The 15,788-nt window shown below is 44.7% G+C and overlaps 1 protein-coding gene across 1 annotated transcript; it reads left to right on the plus strand.

The window, feature by feature from the left end:
• The first annotated feature begins 8,224 nt into the window (after nucleotides 1-8,224).
• HSP90AA1 (heat shock protein 90 alpha family class A member 1) lies at nucleotides 8,225-15,336 on the plus strand. The gene is made up of 11 exons (XM_021541388.2): nucleotides 8,225-8,350; nucleotides 9,891-10,049; nucleotides 10,166-10,532; nucleotides 11,000-11,133; nucleotides 11,597-11,905; nucleotides 12,446-12,611; nucleotides 12,885-13,075; nucleotides 13,209-13,356; nucleotides 13,709-13,977; nucleotides 14,099-14,432; nucleotides 14,595-15,336. The coding sequence occupies exons 2-11, from the start codon at nucleotides 9,891-9,893 to the stop codon at nucleotides 14,702-14,704; spliced, it is 2,187 nt and encodes a 728-aa protein (XP_021397063.1). The 5' UTR covers nucleotides 8,225-8,350; the 3' UTR covers nucleotides 14,705-15,336.
• The last annotated feature ends 452 nt before the right edge of the window (nucleotides 15,337-15,788 follow it).

Raw genomic sequence — 15,788 nt, forward strand, 5'->3', positions numbered from 1 at the left:
CCTGGTGACTTCTAGTAGCTGTGGTCTGTCCTACTTTCACAGAGCAGAGCAGCTGCATTATACTGACCTGCATATTAACTGGCTAAGAATACCCTCAGCTCAGCTGACTGCAAAGCAGGATTTCAGCATAAAGAGCCAAGTTACATCAGAAGATTTGCCTCAGTATGGCAGCAAGCATCTCCTTGAAAGAGATGAAACCCGATTTTCCCCTCTAATTCACTATGCCTGGTTCCTGTAGCCCACAGATAAATTCGTAATGATTAATCAAGTACTTAAACAGCTCTTGACAAAATTTCTCAAAGTACCTACTCACAGTCAGCTTTAATCAGAATATCTTAATGCTACTATTCTTTTTTTTTCCAGCATTCTTTTGTGGAGAGGAAGCTGGGATTCAGAGTTCTCTTGGTTTTTCACAAGAAATAAATCTCTTCATCTCTCTGACACAGCAAGAAAATAACATTAAACTGTGCCTAAGCAGAGTGTTCATCACAGACAGCTGTTAAACCTTAATCTGTGATTGTCTGAAAGCACTCCATAATTTTAGTGCCTTGGTTTTTTTCCCATCAATATCTTGGTAATAAAATGGAAGTACTGTCTGGAACATGGAAAAAAGGGTCTACCCAGAATATATGGAGAAATTTTAATTCATTTCTCACTTTTTTTTTTTTTTTTTTTACAAGCATAGTGTCAAATTAAGGAGCATATCCTGTTTGAAATACTAGAAAAATCAACCTAATTGATATCTATTTTAAATACTCATAATCTCCCATCCAGAAAAATGTGGATACTGAGCTTGTAGATTTTTAAAACTTCTACAACCTCTAAGACCTTTATTGAAACATGCTTCATGATGAAATTTGAAGCCTCTAGGTGTGTAGCAGACTCATAGTACAGCACACAGCCTATCCTGAATTCTGAATAGCTGACTTCAAATATTTTTTCACAGATATTGCAGCACAGCACAATTATGAAGGTGACAATAATAAAATTTTTCCAATTTTTCCATGACCTTCAGAAGGAAAGAAGACAACAAGTTTGTACACAGCTCTCTGGACTGTGAGAGGTTCAGCCTGGACACCTCATTGAAGGAGTGACAAGAGACAGCCTTGGCCACAGCTTCTTGCACATCTTTTTCCCTTTCATACTGGTCACATCCAAGGTAACTTGGCTGTGTGGTACCAGAGCTACTTTTGAGCTGTAATTCACACTTAAGACATAACTAGAAGTCTGCCATGCAAATTCTTTCTAGAATTAGGTTTATCAAATTAGTACCAGTTTAAGCAGTTGTTTGGCAAGAATCTTCAATTATTTCCATTTCTGTGGCCTCTTTAAAGTAGAGTGATTGAGGTTATTGCATACTCAGTATCTGCAATAAAAATGGGTAATTGATTTTCTTTAACCTTGTTCACCCTGATTCCAGCTATCACTGCTTAGTAAACCTACTTTCTCAGCTCTTTACACAACTAAAATTCCATTCACAGTTAAATCTGAAAGTGTGATTGTTCTCTCTTTCTCTGATTTCTAAGGTAAACCTGACTATGAAGGATTTTTTTTTCTCTTTGTTTCTAGGAAATGTGCTTATAAAGAAGTAGAAGCTTTGGAAGTGTTCCTGAACTATGAAGACCTCTCCAACAATTTTTCTTCTTCCTTTTGCTGAAGCCACCAGAGCAATTTGATCCCAAAGATATCCTCTTTATATAAAATCTATCTGATGCCAAAAATACATATTTATCTGCTTAAAACCCAGGACTGGAACTTACCTTCTGTGCCTCTATTTAAAATGAATTGAACATTTATTTCCTATTATCAACTTTTCTTTCATGGCAAAATCACCTAACTCAACTTTGAAAAGTCATCAGTCGTCAGTAATTTGCAAAATCAGTACTATTGCATCAGGAATGTTAGTGAAGTACAGAACACAGGCTTTGTGACATAATCACCAATAGTATCCAACAATTTAGAATGTGGCTTGAAGGAGAGCTTTGTCTCCAAATCTACCAGGCACACAAAATCAGGTATCCATATATGCTCCATACATGCCTACACTTGATAGTGAATATGCAGCAGTGCTCAGCTGTTGTAAGTAGTAAACCCCCAACCCTTACTGTTTTACTGAATTCAACTCCTAGAACTTGAGTATGTACAGGGAAAAAAGTGTCAGGTTTATTTCCACACTCACTGATGCTGGGGCTCTATTAAGTTATTTTTCTAGCCATGTAACTTTACCATCACTATTGTTTTTAACATCTTCATGGGAAGTCTAGGGTTTTGTTTGTCTAGGGATTTTTTAGTCAAACTTTCTGCTGTCTGCAAGGGCTTTTTCTCCAAGCTTCTTGTCCTTCTGTATTAGGATCTATTGAAACGTAAGGCTATGAATAGAACAAAGCTCTTAACTATGGATAATAAAAGTTACAGCTGCCACCATACCTCTTTTTCTCCCTCCCAAGTTACCAGTTTTATGTAACTGTTCCTGATTTAAGGGAGCTCTGATGGGCATGACTTTCTCCTGTCACTCTCCAAGTCATGTAACTGTGTGTCCTGGTTTTTTGGTCCCATCCTAGAAAGAGACCACACACATTTCCACAGTTTCTAGTCATCTTAAAATGCTCTTAAAACAAAGAGCACAACTAGAGAGTGAAAGAAACATTTTCGACTTGGTGAAAGACAAAGTGTCTTGTATAGCTTAGCTGGCATAGGTATGGTGCTTGATTTGTACATATAACTTCAGCTAAGAAGTACAAAATTAAGCATTTATTCTGGGAAAGTGTAAAACATTATATAACATCTAAACCTATAAAGAAAACATGTTTTGTTACAGTCATAAGGAAATATTAAGATGAGGGAAAGTTTAAAATATCAAATCTGAGCTGTCATAATTTTGTAACAAACACCACATAAAGTAATTTATAAGACTGAACAGTTACTTTGGGACCTTATTAATGTTCCGTGAATCCAGGCTTTTCCATGCTCATTCTCTCAGCTTTCCTATGCAGCTGAGCTTTACATAGCTATAGAAATATATATGCTATATTATATATATATATAAATTATAATTTGCATTTGTTAGTAGTGGGATTGTCAGCTTTTGCTGTAATAAATATATTCTTTAACAGTAAGTCCCTTTAGAATTCCTTTTGAGAGAAATGACTGACAGTTTTCACAGTCTCTGACACATACTTCAAGAACTATAAACTTTTAGGGGAAAGAACGTGTACAGGCAGCCCATGGTGGTCCATGCAATTATTGCTGCCACCTGCAGTTCTTCAGTACAACTACATTATATGAGATTGATTTTGTTCTTTGCCTCTTAAGTAGCTTCTTCACCAGAAAAATATTTCTTCTAAGTGACTATCGATCCTATTTCTAGAATGAATCACCTTTTTTTGTGACCTACAGATTTTATGATCACTTTAGCTTCCAGTAAGCAATGAGAAAACACAAAAGAACACAGCCTGGGAAATAGTTTTAAGAAAACATGAAGCTTTGCTCAGACAGATATCAATTCCCAGCTTTACATTTCATTATGATAACACAGATTTTACATGCATAATTCCATGTGTTAAAGCAAACGAGACATCTATTACCACATCTTTCTACTTACATCATTCTTCTGAAATCTACTGTTAAGCAGTTTCAGTTGGTGCTGTTTTGTTTTCCTTCAGTAAACCCTGAAGCACTGAGATAACATGGCAACACTGTCTCAGAACTCAAACAAAATTAATTTTAAAGCAATGCTATAAAAGCTTTAAGGCTACAACACCAAACACTTAGAAGTTAAGTTAAATGCTGGAATTCAAATACTCTATGCAAACATTTTTTAATTTCTTTGTGGCTTATAAAAAACAAAAAAAATCTTCAGCAACACAGAAAAAACCTGTGATTGAATTAAGAATAAACCCCAGTTTTCCTCTGCGTTATTTCAACACTTTGAACATTAAATACCTTCCTTTCAGCTTTTACTTTGTTCATATTATAACTTTCACAGAGCAAGGAGTTCTATGAAATTGTGTAATTAAATATTCTATTTGGATGCAAATGTATACCGAGACCAAGCATGGGATTAATCCTTAGGAAAGCAGGAAATGCACAATGGAGACTTTCTGGTGAGGAGTGTCCTGCTGGTGAGTTGGGGTCATCTGTCCCAGCTGTGTCCCCTCACTGCTCCTTGTGCTCCCAGCTGCCTTGCTGGGGGTCAATGTGAGCAGCAGAAAAGGCCTTGATGATATCCAAACACTGCTCAGCAAATAACATAAACATCTCTGGGTTATCAACACTGTTTGCAGCACAAATTCAAAATATAACTCCACGCTGGCTGCTGTGAAGAAAATTAACTCTACCCCAATGAACACTAGCACAATCTCTTGGTTGAAAAATGAATCTACCTTGCTCAGAATTTCCTCCAAAATTAACTCTGACACAAACCAAGTTAGGAACCAGCCTTTTTTTTTTTTTTTTTTTTTCCTTGCCTAAAATGGAAGCAATACAAAACTGGGATCAGCTAAAATAGAGTAACCATAGGAACAAAATGTCTATATTTGCTAGCCTTCACTGCACAACAGAACAAAAAGAATACAGGTTATTCACAAGTCATGAAGAAAATATGTGTTTTACACAGGAACAGAAGAACTCAGATTAAGCAGAGCTGGGAAAATTTAAGATGGTTTGGTATGAGATTACATTCTCCCAGTGCACTTGTCAAACAACTCTGACAAAAGAAATCAGTCTACTTTAGAAAGCTGAATAACACAACCACAAAAGAGAAAACAGAATGATGTGACTGCAGATTAGACAGTACAAAGACATGTCATCCTGCAGACACATGCAAAACCTTCCATAGGTCTCCCCATGCTTGAAATTACATATATCCGTAAGTCTGAACCACTGGACCCACACTAATTGAGAGATTAGAAAGGAAAATACTTTCTTAAACATCTTGAATATTATTATAAAAGTGGCACCCTTACAATTCTGGACACCTCAAAAGGAGAGCACACAAGTAAATTTAGTAGGATATTGCTGGATATGCAAAATGCTTGGACAGATTTTCATATATTGCAATACTTAAACCATTCTCTGAAGTACAGAAGTTACTTTGGTGCAAATACATGTTAGAAAGCATTTCCATCAATGGAATCTGAATGTAAGAGGGTTTCAGTCTAAAAAGCACATCCTGTAGTATTTATACTATACCATGATTATTTTTTTAATCTAAGAAAAAACATGAAAGTTACATAATTATGCCTGAGTGTAATGGCCACGCTTTATTAGGACTGTGGTAAAGAGGCATTAGGCTGCTTTATGGAAGCAGACAACCAAAGCAGCTGTCAGATCACTGAAATCACAGTCACTGTGCAAAGAAAGGAACTTGTCATACTCAAGAAAGCATTTTGGTGCACAGGCACTTCATACAGGCACACAGGTTTGAGAGAAAGGAAGAGAAATGCATTGAGAAGCACCCCAAAATTTAACTTGAAGACAGTCAGAAAACAACCAGCCAAATTAAGTGCCAAGAAGATGACCCAGACATAAGTGCAGAACTTTCAAGGCTGAGTGCTGGCTGAAATCCAACTTTTTCAGTGGTTTAGAACAGTGAGCAAATAATGTCACCCTTACAGTGTGATTTCTCCTGTGGGCTGAGCAGCAGCTCATTTCTACACCCTTTTATGTTGTTGTTACCATGATTAATTTTTCCACCTGATTAAAATAACCTGCAGGATGCTGTATTTTGGCCAGCTGCTTGGGTCAGAGCTGGAGCACCAGGATTGAGAAGGGCAGAGTCCTTTAAGACATTGCACCAATGCATGGACTGATCTAGATACTGCAGAAACTGCGGTAAGGCAAGCTGTAATTTTAATTCCTTGGTGTTCCTGCATGTTTTACATGTGTACTTAATGTATCTTCTTGTCAGAATACTGAAAACACAATGCTACAACAAAATCAAGCTGGTGGATCCCAATTCATCCCAATAAAATCAGATTTGCTTGTCTGGGTTAAAACTGCAGGATAACTAATGCAAAGGACACGAAGTTCAGCATGAGGATTTTTGATTAAATATGTTAATGGACCTAAGTATTGGAATATCTAATTCATGCCAGCTAGTCTATTTCAGATGCTCAACTTGGAGAAGGGGAGGTTAGGCAACTCAAACTTCAATTCCTCAAAGGCAGACAGATGTTGAACTAGATGGAAGTCTGGGGCACATCTAAGGGCCAAAAGAAAATGGAAAGGAGTTGCACCTGAGATGAATTTTTGCAACAGAAACAGTCTTTTTATTCCTCAAATAAATAGCCATTCTTTAGAGCAAGGAGATTTGTCTAAATTCATGCTTACATCAGTGCATAATTTTAACATCTAGTTTCTCTGGGTATTTATATCCTTGAAAGTGGATCAGCTCCAAGAAGAAAGTTTTAGAAGTCTGGTCTGGAACGCATGGGATGCAGATCATTCTCCTGAGATGTGGAAGAGCTGCATTTAACTCCCTGCTCCCAATCAGGTCATTCAGGATATAAAAATACCCGCCCTGCTAAATGGTGCAATCACAGAGCTGCTTGGTATAATGAGATGTGTGTATTCAAAACCTTTATGCAGGATATGTAAATGTATGTATGAAGGTGTCTCTTGCGGTGCCCTTTGAACATCAACCAAGATTTCCCAGATGAACTGGCAAAGGCCACGTTCAGGCTGAGAATCCCAGCGGGTTTCAGGCTTTGGGCTGTTATAAACCCAACAGCACTGGCCTATGCCTCCTATCTACTATTAGCACTTAAATCCTTAAGTAACTGCATAGCTATGTAGGTCTGCTGAGCCGCTTGGCTTCGGTCCCACGGCTCTTTTTACCCTGTGCAAGTGCACAGACCGAGAGGCAGAATTTTCTTAAGTCGCAGACTTAGACCTGCCGCGTGAGAACCGGCGTTGTTTTCCCTGAGCAGGCGAAAGGCGTTACCACAGCATCCCTAAGCCGTGATTCACCCGGCTACGCCCGGCAGCGCGGCCGGATCCTGCCCGGCGAGCAGCGCAGGGGGAGCGGTGCCGGGCTCCCAGCCAGGGACGGCAGCAGCGGCACCCCCGCACGGCTGCACACCTCCACCTGCGCACACAGAGCCGCACACCTCCACCTGTACTCCCGCACCCCGCGCAGCTGCGCCTCTGCACTCCTCACAGCCACGCAGCTTCAATCCTTAAGTAACTTAAATCCTTGAGCTCGCACAGACACCTGAGCACCCGCACACCTTCACGTCCGCACCGCCGCACACCTGCGCAGCCACACTCTGGCACCTGCACCGTCACACACCTGCACCCTCACACACCTGAGCGCCCTCACACACCTGCACGCCCCACTCCTGCACCCCCACACACCTGAACCCCGAACTCCTGCACCCCCACACACCTGAACCCCGAACTCCTGCACCCTCACACCTGAGCGCCCCGCACACCTGAGCGCCCTCACACACCTGCACCCTAACACACCTGCGCGCCCTCACACATCTGCACGCCTCACTCCTGCATCCTCACACACCTGAACCCCGAACTCCTGCACCCTCACACCTGAGCGCCCTCACACACCTGAGCGCCCCACTCCTGCACCCCCACACACCTGAACCCCGAACTCCTGCACCCGCACACCTGAGCGCCCTCACACACCTGCGCCCCGCGCCCCCCGCGCCGCACGCCGGCGCACCGGCCACGCAGCAGAGACAGGGGTTCAGAACGGGGAGACAGGGTGATCGCCGCCCCGCACCCCAGCCCGGGGCCATTCCCGGCAGGCGTGGGGGGGCACCCCGAGTTTTCCAGGCCCTTCCCTGCCGCTCAGCGGAGCGGGGGGAGAATGAGGGGGGGGAGAGAGACCCCGGCCCCAGCCCCGCCCCCTTCTAGGACGTTCGGAGCGGGCTCGGCAGCGAGTGACGTCATCCGGCACCCGCGCAACCGCCCCGGGCCCCGCCCCTTCAGCACCGCCCCGCGCGGCCTCTGCGCATGCGCATCCTCCTTCCCCCTCCCTCCGGAATCCCGGCCGAGCCAATCGCTGGGGGCGCAGCGGGGCGGGGCGCGGGGAGCGCGCGCGCTCGCGCCCATTCAGCCGCCAGCCCCGCCGCTCCTGTCGCGGACGGCTGCGATTGGCTGGGAGCGGCGCGGCCCCGCCCCCCGGCCGGCTTGTCCCGCCCCCGCCTCGCGGCCCCCTCCCCGCGCCCCCCCGTGCCGGCGGTGAAGGTTCCCGATGGTTCTGGAAGGAGGCGGGTCCCGCCGTATATAAATCGGGCGGGCTGTGGGGAGCGCGCATTAGAGAGCCTACAGCGGACGTGAGAGCTGTGTCGCAGCGCCAGTGAGGAGAGCAGCGCCCCTTCCCCCTGCCAAGGTGAGCGGTGGAGGCAGCAGCCGGCGGTGGATCGGCGCAGGGAGTATTTTCCGTCCGACCCCCGGGCTGGCTGGGGGCGCGGGGCTCGCTCGGGGTGCGTGGGGGGTGGGGTGCGCTGCGGGAGCCGCGTGGCGCTGGCCGTGCTTCCCTCTATCTTTTTAGATCCTGAGAAAGGCGGTTGGGGCGTACAGGCTGGGTACGGGTAAAAGGGGGAGCGGCGCTGATGATTGTGAATCTCGTTCAGAAAATCGGTGTTCCCGCAAGAATAGCGGGGAGGTGGGGAAGCGGCGCGGCTCCCGGGGGGTTCCGGCGCGGCAGCGGGCGGCCAGGGCAGGCTGTGCCGGCCCCGGGGCGCGGCTGCAGCGCCCCCTCCGCCCGGCAGCGGCAGCCTGCCGAGCCCGAGCCGGGCGCGCTCCGGGGCGGGCGATCCGCTCCCAGTGAACGGGCCCGGCCGTGAGGGCGCAAGATGGGGGAGCGGGGTGGGGGGAAGGAGTCGGGAGGGGAAAAAAGCGGCGGCGATAGGGGGAGAAATAGGCGGTAGAGGGAGAGGAAAGGAGCAGAGTGCCGGGAGGGAAGGGGGGGAGTGGGGGCGGGAGAAGAGCGGAATGGCGGAGGCAGAGAAAGGGGGCTGGGGAGAAAGCAGCGGGCAGGAGCGGGGCTGAGGAGATGGTGAGGCAGCAGCGGGCTCGGGGGCTGCTCTCCGCAGCGCTGTGGGGGTGGGGAATGGGCGGGGGGGGGGCAGGGAAGGCTCTGGCAGTTTCTAGAACGTCCGGCGGCCCCGGCGGGCGCCGCCAGGGGGCGCTGCGCCGCCGCCCGCGCGCTCGGGCGCTCGGGCGCGGTCCGGGGGGGCGGGGCGGGGCCGCGCGCCCGCGGCTCCGGGAGCGCGCCCGCGGCTCGGCGGGAGCGCGCCCGGCCCGCGGCTCCGGGAGCGCGCTGCCGCCCTCCCTTCTGCCGAGATTGGACGGACTGCTCTCGGGTGAAGTCTGCCGTCCCTAAGGTTTCGCTCCCGCACGGGGGGCAAACGGGCAGCAGGTACCCGGTGAAGAACGAGTATTTATTAACGTAAATGCTCCTCCAGAGAAGCGAGTACGGCTGAGCGCTGTTGGTACATAAGTTGGGAGGTGGGGGTAGCGTTTGCTGGTGGAGGTGATACACTGTGTTTGCAAGTAGGGGGAGGCGGATAAGAGAGATAATACAAATACAGGTTTTAGGTAATTCTGTCAAGTGGGAAAATAAAGGTCATATTATTAATCCGTAAATAAAGGGAGGAAAGGAAAAATCCTGTCTTGCCCTAGGTGATGCAGCGTAAAGTGAGTGTAAAGCAAGCCTATATTAAAAGTCTTGTCCTTAAAATTTCTGAATCGTTACTGGATGGAAATAAGATCTGGAAAGGGCTTTTTTCATGTGTGTGTCTTTCCCTGGTGCTGAAACCGCGTGGTTAAAAAACTTGATCTCAGAATGCCATTGTCACTGTCTGTAAGAGGATATGTTAAGTAAGCTGTTGCGGATGGAATTTCAACTCCTCCCTCTCCTTTCACAGATGCCGGAAGCTGTGCAAACTCAGGACCAACCAATGGAGGAGGAGGTGGAGACCTTTGCCTTTCAGGCTGAGATTGCTCAGTTGATGTCTCTGATCATCAACACTTTCTACTCCAATAAGGAAATCTTCCTCCGTGAGCTGATATCCAATTCCTCAGATGTAAGTACCAAAACTATCCTGGTTAATTCTGACAATTAATGAGATTTTTCTAGGAATAGTCAGGGAATGTTAGAGCCTCTGCTGACTGAACGAAATAATGTTCCTTCTTTTCACAGGCTCTGGATAAGATAAGGTATGAAAGCTTGACTGACCCAAGCAAGCTGGATTCTGGAAAAGAGCTGAAAATTAACTTGATTCCAAACAAGCATGATCGCACTCTAACCATTGTGGATACTGGCATTGGGATGACCAAAGCTGACCTGGTCAACAACCTTGGTACCATTGCTAAGTCTGGCACCAAGGCTTTCATGGAAGCCCTGCAGGCAGGGGCTGATATCTCCATGATTGGTCAGTTCGGTGTTGGCTTCTACTCTGCCTACCTGGTTGCTGAGAAGGTGACAGTGATCACCAAGCACAACGATGATGAGCAGTACGCTTGGGAGTCCTCAGCTGGAGGGTCCTTCACTGTCAGACTGGATAATGGTGAGTGCTCAGTGTTTCTGCTTAGTGACACCTTTTAAACACATTTGGCAATGGTGTAAAGTTTGCCTTGGAAAAGACACAAAAGAAATTAATAAAAGTAATGTGTCACATCAGGCATAGGTCCAGGTCATATCTTGCAATTTGAGTTGGCATAACTTGATATATATGGAATGCCCAGGTAAACGGTGCATTAAGCTTTCAAAGTTTATACATGGAAAAGTATTTGTAAGATCTCAACAACTTTGTATGCAGAGTCTTTAAAGACTGAACAGAGTAGACATCTTCTGAACCTTGTTAGAAATTTACACGAAGTAAACTTGAGAAAGCATGACCTAGGTTGTTCCTATAAACAGAAGTTTCATTTTGCTAAGGTGAAAAAATGGCTGATAGAGCAGTGTGGTTTTTAAAGAGTTAATCATTAAATCTGCTCTGCTACAGCAAAGTAAAACTTGTAAACTCCATTCTAGGTGAACCTCTGGGCCGTGGAACAAAAGTCATCCTGCACCTTAAGGAAGATCAAACTGAGTATCTGGAAGAGCGGAGAATCAAGGAAATCGTGAAGAAGCACTCTCAGTTCATTGGCTACCCAATTACACTCTTTGTATGTACCTTGCTTGAAATGCTCAATAAGTATTATCACTTCTTGTAGGAAGGAGCAGTCTGTATTTTTTGTTAAGTTTTAGTTATTTCAGATGTTACCATGGAGGAAGAAGCTCTGGGGAAATGTAGTTCTGTTACTTAAAATAGTATTTCACAGGACTACGTAAAGAAAAGGTTTTCGGAGCCAGTGGTGTCCGTTTCCAAACCCTTAATTAATCTAGGTGTATTGTTACAAGTCACTTACTGTAATAAAACTGAACAGTAAGAACTTGGATCATAGCATGTGAAACGCCACCACTTGTTGTCAGCTCCTATAATGAGAGTCTTTGGAGTGTAGTGGGGGGAGAGCTTGACACCATGTTCCTGAAGTTTTCTGGCTTTGTGAGGCTGCAGGGGGGTACTTTAGAACTGGTACTTAAAAAATTCAAGGCTTCTGCAATTAAAGTACTGATACTGTTTTGTAGGTGGAGAAGGAGCGTGATAAGGAGGTGAGTGATGATGAGGCTGAGGAAAAGGAAGAGGAAAAAGAAGAGAAGGAGGAAAAGTCAGAAGATAAACCAGAGATTGAAGATGTTGGTTCTGATGAAGAAGAGGAAAAGAAGGATGGAGACAAGAAGAAGAAGAAGAAAATTAAGGAGAAGTACATTGATCGGGAGGAGCTGAACAAGACCAAGCCTATTTGGACCAGGAACCCAGATGACATAACCAATGAGGAATATGGAGAATTCTACAAGAGTCTGACTAATGACTGGGAAGACCACCTGGCTGTCAAAGTAAGTTTGTCTCTCAAGACAGTTGTTGTATTTGTATATACATAGAGTGTAACATAGCACTGAAAATGGAAGGTTGCTTAACATGCTGCTGAATTGTGAACCATTGTGCATTGGTGTTCAAATCTGGATGGAACCTACACTCATGAGGTGCCTTCCCAGTTAATAGTTTAGTTACTATGTCTAATTAAACTAGAAAGTAGGTTATATATAAATAAAAAACCTCATCACGTTTGCAATTTGTCACTGAAAAGGTTTTGTGCCTTTTTGATGGTGGGAAGTGCTATAAAAACACATTTGCTTTCTAAATCTCAGTATGCTGTGTAAGGAGCTGAATGTGTTCTGAATTGGTTTGCAGCCCTCATAACTTAAAACTAATTCAGTGTGTCTAGGAAAGTGCTTGTTCCTCACCAGTGTCACAACTGTTCTGTAATCTGATCTCTGATGGGTTGCAGTTGTAATTATGCATTTGAAGAGTTACTAAGTGATTACCACAGTGGAGCCATGCAAACAGGCTAAAATGATAATTTTGTTTTCTCACAGCACTTCTCTGTGGAAGGGCAGCTGGAATTCAGGGCTCTCCTGTTTGTCCCACGGCGTGCACCCTTTGATCTGTTTGAAAACAGGAAGAAGAAGAACAACATCAAACTGTATGTGCGCAGAGTTTTCATCATGGACAACTGTGAGGAACTGATCCCTGAATATCTGAGTGAGTATAATGCTGGGGAAGGTGTTCCTTGAAAAGTTAAAAGAACTGCTTAGCTATTCTGTAGTTAAGTTTTCCTTTTGTGTATAAAGAAGTTTTGAAGGGGGAAGATTTCAGTTCTAAACAGCTGTTGAGCAGTTAAAAGTATTGCTTAGTTTATGTTTACTGGAGTTGTATAGAAACAAATCTAGAGTTTCTTATGGGCAGAGGCACATCTAAGTAGAGTGAGGGGTGTAATGTTTGTTTGAGACTAGCAAAGGTAATTCTGTTTTGCAGATTTCATGAGAGGTGTGGTAGACTCTGAGGATTTACCTCTGAATATTTCTCGTGAGATGCTGCAGCAAAGCAAAATCCTGAAAGTGATCCGCAAGAACTTGGTGAAGAAGTGCTTGGAACTTTTCACTGAGCTGGCTGAAGACAAGGAAAACTACAAGAAGTTCTATGAGCAGTTCTCAAAGAACATCAAGGTTTGTGGTCTTTCTGCTGAACAGTGCAGATACTTGCAGTTTCAGACTGTTGTGCCTGAGCTACTAAAACTACCACAGTTCGGTACTTAGGTGAAGGAAATCACTTCAAGGATTTTTCTTCTGCTTTTTGTAGCTTGGCATCCATGAGGACTCGCAGAACCGCAAGAAGCTCTCAGAACTGCTGAGGTACTACACATCTGCATCTGGTGATGAAATGGTTTCCCTGAAGGATTACTGCACTCGGATGAAGGAAAACCAGAAGCATGTCTACTACATTACTGGTGAGTTGGGACCTAAAATGCTCAGAAAGGCCAACACTGCATGTAGGTTTACCATCTGAGAGATTTATAAATGCTGTTAACAGGGTTCCCAGTTCCCTTGTTTGGCAGGAATGGGAAGCATTCTTTATCTGGGATTCCAGGAAATAAAAATTTGCTTCCAAATCAGTGAAGAATATTAAATGCTGGAGTGTCAGCTTAAACAGCTTGAGTGTCTTTTGGGTTGTTGGAGCCCTTTTTTTTTGTTTTTTTTTCCTGTGGTTGGGACATGAAGCACCACAGCTGGTGCTTAGGCTCTGTAGAAGCTGAACAAGCTGGTGTTAGTGCTGAGGCTCACCTGTGGTGGTGTTTGCAGGTGAAACCAAGGATCAGGTGGCCAACTCTGCTTTTGTGGAGCGTCTTCGCAAACATGGGCTGGAAGTGATCTACATGATTGAGCCTATTGATGAATACTGTGTGCAGCAGCTGAAGGAATTTGAAGGCAAGACCCTGGTTTCTGTAACAAAAGAGGGTTTGGAGCTTCCAGAAGATGAGGAAGAGAAAAAGAAACAGGAGGAGAAGAAAGCAAAGTTCGAAAATCTTTGCAAGATAATGAAAGATATCCTTGAAAAGAAAGTAGAAAAGGTAAAAGTAGTACTTGGTTTACTTGTGTGTAAAAGTCAATCTAAAAATCAATGCGGGGTAAATCAGTTGTACTTGTTGAAATGCTTTAATTGCAAACCTGTGCTTTGTATTCTCTCTGCAGGTTGTTGTGTCCAATCGTTTAGTTACTTCTCCATGCTGCATTGTAACAAGTACCTATGGCTGGACTGCCAACATGGAGAGGATCATGAAAGCGCAGGCATTAAGGGACAACTCCACAATGGGATACATGGCAGCAAAGAAACACCTGGAGATTAATCCTGATCATTCCATCATTGAAACACTGAGGCAGAAAGCAGAGGCCGATAAGAATGACAAGTCTGTGAAGGATCTTGTCATCTTGCTGTACGAGACAGCACTCCTGTCCTCTGGCTTCAGCTTAGAAGACCCTCAGACACATGCCAACCGCATTTATAGAATGATCAAACTTGGGCTGGGTAAGTTGCCAGATCTGTCCTGACTCCTGTGAACTCAGGGTTGTACCAGTCTTGGTCCTGCTTGGTAGTGTGGAAAATGAACCCTCAGGTGGCCGAAGTACTGTGGAGATGAAAAGTTTGAGGTGTGCTGTCAGCATTAATGGGTGTTTGTTTCCTGCACAGGCATTGATGAAGATGACACTGCTGCAGAAGAAGCCAGCCCAGCAGTCACTGAGGAGATGCCACCTCTTGAAGGAGATGATGACACATCACGCATGGAGGAGGTGGATTAGATCAGTTTACAGGAACTCATGAATGTTTCCTTGGCTAATATGAATAAGTTATATTTTGTATATTATGAATGTTACCTGCCAAAAAAAAAATCTTTGACACTTTGTCTGCATTCCCTCTTTATATTTATTTTCGAAGATGTTATACCTTTATTTTTGTTACATTGCTTTTTCAGCTGATGTGAGATAAAAACGCCATTGAGGGAATATTTTCTTTAACACTGTACAACCCTAAACAGGCAAGTAAGGAGTAGTTATTTTTGTCTGTATTAGCTGGTTGCAGGTGGCAGGGTTTTTGACTTATTCTTAATTGCCAGAAATGTGGAAAGACGTTAATGGGAAGACATCGGGGTGTTCAAGTTTGTTTAGTGTTACACAGCTCTTCAACTCCTAAGTGTCTAACATACAGTACCTAGTAACTAGGTATCTAGGAGAGCTGAATTTCTTGGGGAAGCTTTAATCCTTCTGCTCCTAACAAGGTCTTGATGTTTAAAGTTGTTTTTTATACTGTTCAAGGATTCTGGATTGCACTCTACCATAGAATAGAATCCACTGTAAATCTCTATTGTGACTTATGCAACTCTGCATGTACAGTTCAAACCTAGAACTGTAAGAATAAAAGTGTTAAGAATTGAGATGGTGTCACTGACTTTTCTGTTCACACTGAAACAAAACTGCTTTGCCCCTGCCCCACATGCTCTGGATCCTGAGCTCCAGCTGCTGCCCTCAATGTATGAATAGGGGTGTGCTTGGTGATCCCACTACAAAACCAGTGCCACACCAGAGCAGAAGAAAGGGTCTCTGGAAAAGTGATTTGCTCTGAGTTGGGGTATAATTCATGTGGATGGTTCAGCAATTGTTCTGAAGTCTGGGTGAGTGGAGCTGCAGCCCTGTTCATGGTGCTGCTCGAGGTGATCAAGAGCTTTTACCTGAGAAGTTGCCAGTAGTACATCACACAGCCTGCCAGGGAACGAGGTGGTTGTGCTGCTTTCTGTATTCCTTGGCATTTGTCTTGGAGTAGAAAAAAGAATTCATAATAAGCAGCTCCATCCAGCAACTTGACCTTGGTGCTTGTTGGGGGCCTTTC

Source organism: Lonchura striata, chromosome 6, assembly GCF_046129695.1.
Source record: "Lonchura striata isolate bLonStr1 chromosome 6, bLonStr1.mat, whole genome shotgun sequence".
Taxonomy (NCBI): domain Eukaryota; kingdom Metazoa; phylum Chordata; class Aves; order Passeriformes; family Estrildidae; genus Lonchura; species Lonchura striata.